This window comes from Clarias gariepinus, chromosome 9 (assembly GCF_024256425.1).
Source record: "Clarias gariepinus isolate MV-2021 ecotype Netherlands chromosome 9, CGAR_prim_01v2, whole genome shotgun sequence".
Taxonomy (NCBI): domain Eukaryota; kingdom Metazoa; phylum Chordata; class Actinopteri; order Siluriformes; family Clariidae; genus Clarias; species Clarias gariepinus.
In genome coordinates this window covers 34,764,611-34,771,786 of record NC_071108.1, presented here as the reverse complement: position 1 = coordinate 34,771,786, position 7,176 = coordinate 34,764,611, and the positions used below count along the sequence as shown (strand labels likewise).

Here is a 7,176-nt window from a genome sequence, read left to right as displayed (position 1 = left end):
GACTTGTCTTAATTTTATATTTTAAATGTAAAGAACAATCTTATTAAACTTATTCAGTATGAATATATGATTACAGAAACAAAAGTCATTTAACATGTGATTATTGTTAGTTTTCATGGATATATTTTTGTAATCGGTATCTGAAATAAACATGATGTCAATCTGTAGTGATATGCTAAAGTGTAATATAAAATAAAGTTACTATAAAAAATAGAAAATACATCACATTTTTTTTTTCATAAAACCTTTAAAGGGTTAAAGTAGGGGCAGGGGTATCTCTGGGGTTAAGGCATTGGACTACTGATTAGATCGAATTGGTCCAAACCCCACCACTGTCAAGTTGCTGCTGTTGGGCCCTTGGCCAAGGCCCTCATCTGTATAATTTGATTGAAAACATAAGTCGATGTGAATAAGTATGTCTGTCAAATGATGTGATGTAGAGACTCTATCCTTTTTCCCAAAACAGATAGCGAAACCACTGCAGTGATGCAGCAGTGTGGTATGACATGGTTCGAAAAATGTGTTGTACTGATAATTAATTTAGATTAGACGATTATTTTACATTTACTGTTTTTATTTTAAAAAATTGGTACAGAGACTCCTAAACATATTTGGACATTAAAGCCACACATTCAAATGTATTAATTCTACTGCATTAGTAAAACAACTGAACCAAGTGTCAATTATTTTAAAGATACCACAAGTGCACCTTTCAGGGAAAACATTCGTTTTTTTTTTTTTTTTATGTTTAAAACATATGGAAATAATAGACATGTAGTCCCCAAGGATGTTAAACTATTTTATTAAAACCCTAAAACTAATTTTTATTAAAACTGTAATCCACTACTGGGTGTTTGGGCACTGGTGGCTCATTGGTAAGTTTCTGGCCTGCTTTACGGAAGGCCTGGGTTTGATTTCCAGTCAGTGCCCAAACCCCAGCTACTGCAGTGCCGGCCCCAAGGCGGGTTAAAATGGGAGGGTTGCGTCAGGAAGGATAGCCAGCGTAAAAACCTGTGCCAAGTTAATGCATGTCCGCTGTGGCGACCACTCAACATTGCTCGTTGGCGTCCCCTCAACGAGAGCAGCTGAAAAACTAACAAGAAGACATGTTGTTCATAAAATTAGACAAAAACTATTCAGACACCCAGTAGAGGATTACTTAAAGTGTTTTAATAAAATATGTTACCATCCTTTTTCAGGAGAACTTATGGGCCTGGAATCACGTTCTTTAATGGTTGTAAGGAAAGATTTCTTCTAAGTTTCAACCAAACTTTCAGTTAATTCACACCAGCGTATCAATAATCTGCTCATTTATAATTTTTACAGTAAACAACAGTTGGTTTGATGGTTTTTAATGCAGTGTGATCATGACTTAAGCATTCCAATACTGTTAGAGGCCACTCTATGTGCTGGCTGTGTTCTTACTTGTCAGGTATCTCACTCACTCATCATCTATACCACTTTATCCTGTATACAGGGTCTCAGGAACCTGGAGTCTGTCCCAGGAGACTTACGGCACAAGGTGGTGTACACCCTGGACAGGATGCCAATTTGGGAGTGTGGGAGGAAACCCGCCAAGCACGGGCAGGACATGCAAACTCCATGCATACAGACCCTGAGGCGGAAATCAAACCCGGTCCCTGGACAGCGCTATCCACTAAGACATCGTAGCGCCTGATCTTGTGATCTGAGGGTCTTAAATTCATATCTACAACTTAAATTGTATTTCTAATAAATTTAATATATTGACAGACAGGATTAGGATTAGACAGATAGGATTGTTTCCCCTGTGCCCAGTCTTCCAAAAGCTCATGAAAACGTTGTTGACTTATCCAAAAATATCCCGACAAATCATTGTGGAAACCTCTCACAGGAGAATTTCAAGCATTATATTACTTCATCAATACCTGCAAAAGAGAAATCTACCAAAAGTCTTAACCTACTCAAAGAAGAACACACAGCCCTGATTTTATTTTAATTTATGGTTTTAATTTCTCCTTTTTAAAATGATAGATCTTAGTAACAACAACAATAAAATGCATTGTAATCACACCAGGAGGTAAATATAGGGCAGTTACTGTATCAGTGTTCTGCATAAAACTATATACAGTGGTGTGAAAAACTATTTGCCCCCTTCCTGATTTCTTATTCTTTTGCATGTTTGTCACACAAAATGTTTCTGATCATCAAACACATTTAACTATTAGTCAAAGATAACACAAGTAAACACAAAATGCAATTTTTAAATGATGGTTTTTATTATTTAGGGAGAAAAAAAATCCAAACCTACATGGCTCTGTGTAAAAAAGTAATTGCCCCCTGAACCTAATAACTGGTTGGGCCACCCTTAGCAGCAATAACTGCAATCAAGCGTTTGCGATAACTTGCAACGAGTCCTTTACAGCGCTCTGGAGGAATTTTGGCCCACTCATCTTTGCAGAATTGTTGTAATTCAGCTTTATTTGAGGGTTTTCTAGCATGAACCGCCTTTTTAAGGTCATGCCACAACATCTCAATAGGATTCAGGTCAGGACTTTGACTAGGCCGCTCCAAAGTCTTCATTTTGTTTTTCTTCAGCCATTCAGAGGTGGATTTGCTGGTGTGTTTTGGGTCATTGTCCTGCTGCAGCACCCAAGATCGCTTCAGCTTGAGTTGAAGAACAGATGGCCGGACATTTTTCTTCAGGATTTTTTGGTAGACAGTAGAATTCATGGTTCCATCTATCACAGCAAGCCTTCCAGGTCCTGAAGCAGCAAAACAACCCCAGATCATCACACTACCACCACCATATTTTACTGTTGGTATGATGTTCTTTTTCTGAAATGCTGTGTTACTTTTACGCCAGATGTAACGGGACACGCACCTTCCAAAAAGTTCAACTTTTGTCTCGTCGGTCCACAAGGTATTTTCCCAAAAGTCTTGGCAATCATTGAGATGTTTTTTTAGCAAAATTGAGACGAGCCTTAATGTTCTTTTTGCTTAAAAGTGGGATGCGCCTTGGAAATCTTGCCATGCAGGCCGTTTTTGCCCAGTCTCTTTCTTATGGTGGAGTCGTGAACACTGACCTTAATTGAGGCAAGTGAGGCCTACAGTTCTTTAGATGTTGTCCTGGGGTCTTTTGTGGCCTCTCGGATGAGTTGTCTCTGCGCTCTTGGGGTAATTTTGGTCGGCCGGCCACTCCTGGGAAGGTTCACCACTGTTCCATGTTTTTGCCATTTGTGGATAATGGCTCTCACTGTGGTTCGCTGGAGTCCCAAAGCTTTAGAAATGGCTTTATAACCTTTACCAGACTGATAGATCTCAATTACTTTTGTTCTCATTTGTTCCTGAATTTCTTTGGATCTTGGCATGATGTCTAGCTTTTGAGGTGCTTTTGGTCTACTTCTCTGTGTCAGGTAGCTCCTATTTAAGTGATTTCTTGATTGAAACAGGTGTGGCAGTAATCAGGCCTGGGGGTGACTACAGAACTCAGGTGTGATAAACCACAGTTAAGTTATTTTTTTAACAAGGGGGGGGGGCAATCACTTTTTCACACAGGGCCATGTAGGTTTGGATTTTTTTTTCCAAAACCATCATTTAGAAACTGCATTTTGTGTTTACTTGTGTTATCTTTGACTAATAGTTAAATGTGTTTGATGATCAGAAACATTTTGTGTGACAAACATGCAAAAGAATAAGAAATCAGAAAGGGGGCAAATAGTTTTTCACACCACTGTAGCTCATTCATGTCATGGTTTAACATCTGGAGATGTTTTTCTGCTCATGGTTGTTGTACAGGGTGACATTTGAGTTACTGTAGTCTTCCAGCTGTTTAAAGAGAAAAAGTCTGGCAAGTCTGATCTTGGTTTTCTTATTAAGTTTTTTTTTTTTTTTTTTTACATTTATTAGTAATGCTGTTAAAACAGATTTGTTATAAAATACTATTCTGTTAATAATTTACTATTAGGGCAGCAGCACTGCAGATCTACACATTTTGTTTTACTTCACATTAGTGTAATGTAAAGGAAGTACTTGGAGATGTAAAATAAACTAAAATAAGTTCAGTAACTCTTCTCTCCTATAATATAATTAAATTGTGACAGTAATGTTAGACTGTACTGACTGTATGGGGGATGAACAGTATTAATTTGAATTCTGCCTGGTAACACATGACTGTGTGTGTGTGATCAGAAGCGTGTGTTTGAGTAGAGTGTGTTCACACACTCTCTCCTCACTGAGTGAACACTGTGTGTGTGAGACACGATGGCGAAACTCGTGAACCTTCTTCTCCTCGTCCTGCTGGGAGTTTACAGTACAGTGGGTGAGTAGAGTGTGAACAGGCTTTACTGTAAAGTTTACACTCAGAACTCTAATGGGTTTAAAACTAAAGTCATGCCAGGTTTCAAGTTCACTCATCATGAGCGCTTTAAGAGCAGATTAGTGATGCCGTGGTGTAAATGATGTTCAACATTCTGTTTATTAGATGGACATTTTCAGTGGACTGAATTCCATTGCTTGTACAGCTCTGAGGATCTACATGACATGGAGTTTATAGAGAAATTAATTTACAACAAGCTGATGGACCTGCAGTATAACAGCACTCTGGGGAAGTTTATAGGATACACTGAGCAAGGCGTCAGACACGCAGAGAGATGGAACAAAGACACCGCAGACCTGGCATCACGGAAAGCCCAGGCGGAAACCCTGTGTAAATATAACACTAAGCTTAACCAAGATCTCATCTTTAGTGAAACGGGTGAGTGAGACAATTTTATAACACAAAACTATTCTCAATATAAAATATATAATTTCATGATTATGTTATTAGATTGTTCAATATTTAATAACTACATTTTTTATTACTAATTTAATCACACACACAAGTCTTATAATAAACACACGTGTGTGTGTTTCTTCTTATTATTATTATTATTATTATTATTATATATTAAGTGTTTTATTGTATGTTTTTGTGATTTGTTCAGTTGAGCCTCAGGTGAAGGTTCACTCAGTGAAGCACTCAGATGGGTCACATCCTGCTATGTTGATGTGCAGCGCTTACAGCTTTTACCCAAAGCTCATTAAAGTGACCTGGATGAGAAACGGACAAGTAATTAAGGGAGGTGTGACGTCCACAGAGGAGATGGCTGATGGAGACTGGTACTATCAGGTCCACTCACATCTGGAGTATAAACCTGAATCTGGAGAGGAGATCTCCTGTGTGGTGGAACACGCCAGCTTCAAAAAGCCCATGAGCTTTAAGTGGGGTGAGTCTGATCATTTAGATCCACGTTACTGAGTCTGCTGTGATATATTGCAATTAAACAAGATCACATATGCTGATATTTATTCACTATGCATTTATTTTAAAATGACAAGTATTTATAATCTTCTCCTTGACATGAAGAGTGTATTAATTAAACCGGATACACTGTAAAATTATGTCTCAAAGGTACTGGATGTGAGTATTTTAAGTGTTTGTGGTTGTGTAATAAAAACAAAAACTTAAACTTTACAGATCCCTCCATGTCTGAACCTGATAAGAGTAAGATCGCTATCGGGGCTTCAGGTCTGGTGTTGGGTCTCGTGCTCTCAGCTGCTGGGTTCATCTACTACAGGAAGAAATGCTCAGGTCAGTGGAGTGGCCCTTAAAGCTCAGAGCATTTGAGACATTATTTGTTTTGCTGTACTTTAATAAACACATAAAGGGAATATCAGGATTGTGCAGTATAGAGTGATGTGTCCTTTTTTCAGCACAGAATTTGCAATCTGATGAACAGAATTTTAGTTCATTTTAACCAACTATATAAACATGACTGAGCAAAAAATAAAAAATGGGTCACATGGGCGAAGAAATAGCACAGATACACATGTTTTTATTTTTGTTTTCAGTTGTTTCTATGACCAACATAATAATAATAATATGCCCATTTTGAAAGCTCTACATTTTTGTGACGTCATTCCCACATTCCAGTAGTGGTAAAATTTACATTATATGATAACGTTTGTTTTACCTGACATATCTGAAATATATCTGAAGCCTCCAAGTTAACACACACCGACAAAGCTTTCATATAAACACATTTATATTATTTATTTAATCATCAGTGACCTGTGCTGTGCCGCCTGAGTTTTAAATTAATTTACACCAATCCATCAAGGACTTTTGTCTAATTTAAGAAATATGTAACAATCATGATAATCTTTCCTTGTAGTGATGATGTTGTTAAATTGTTTAAATTCATTGTGATTTCTTTTCGACAGGACGCATCCTGGTGCCGACATAAACACTGGTGAATCTCACTGTAGGTTTAAGTTTGATCTGTAATGGCTCTAATGCTGTGTCATTATCATCTGGGTATATCCTGCTTTAACACTGTATGGTTAAGCTCACACACTATATTTATTTATTTTTTGCAGGTGTTGAAGGGGAACGTGTTTGATGAGGGGGAACACTGGAGGTTTTGCTGACATTGTTTTATCTGTTCCTGCTCTGTAATGAAAAGTCCTTTCTGATCGATTAGGTTTTAATATTTGCATCGGCCTTTACATTTTGACCAGCTTCATGTAACATAATGATGACAAATAACTGTATGAGGTTTATTGATTATATGCTTTATAATAATCCAGTGGGTCACACAGAAGAGACATTTGACAGACTGAGGAAACCTGCTTTTAAAGATAAACACATTAATGATTATTTTCCAAATAATTCTTTACATGAAGATTTGCATGAATTATTACACAGCCATCATGAATCTTTTTTTGCCAAAATAGAGTACTTTTGCCAATACAGACTGCTTTAGTCTGGATTGTGTTTCCTCTCAGTTATAACTTTAATTTTCTGTTGTTGTATCATCATAGCTTGTTATTGATTCTGTATGTTCACTGTCTCTTATTAAACTTTAGACTTTAAAGTTGTAAAATAAATGGATGTCACTTCATTCATGGAATAAATATTCTTTTTTTAAGAAATACAATTTGACAGTTTGTCAATTGAATAATTGATTATATAAACAGTTTTGTTTAGCAGATTTATTTAAGAAAAATCTTGTATTAATGTGAAATAGTTCATTTTAAATTGTTCACTATAAACATAAAAATAACAAATGTTAATAATGATATGCCTTGTTGGGCATCTGTAGGTGTGGTGGTGTAGTAGTCATGCACCTCCAAGGTCTGGGGTTTGATTCCCAC

At 37.0% G+C, this 7,176-nt stretch overlaps 1 protein-coding gene across 1 annotated transcript; it reads left to right on the top strand.

The window, feature by feature from the left end:
• The first annotated feature begins 4,198 nt into the window (after window positions 1-4,198).
• On the top strand, window positions 4,199-6,751 carry LOC128530025 (H-2 class II histocompatibility antigen, E-S beta chain-like). The gene is made up of 6 exons (XM_053503716.1): window positions 4,199-4,300; window positions 4,463-4,735; window positions 4,965-5,246; window positions 5,498-5,611; window positions 6,244-6,284; window positions 6,400-6,751. The coding sequence occupies exons 1-5, from the start codon at window positions 4,243-4,245 to the stop codon at window positions 6,264-6,266; spliced, it is 750 nt and encodes a 249-aa protein (XP_053359691.1). The 5' UTR covers window positions 4,199-4,242; the 3' UTR covers window positions 6,267-6,284; window positions 6,400-6,751.
• The last annotated feature ends 425 nt before the right edge of the window (window positions 6,752-7,176 follow it).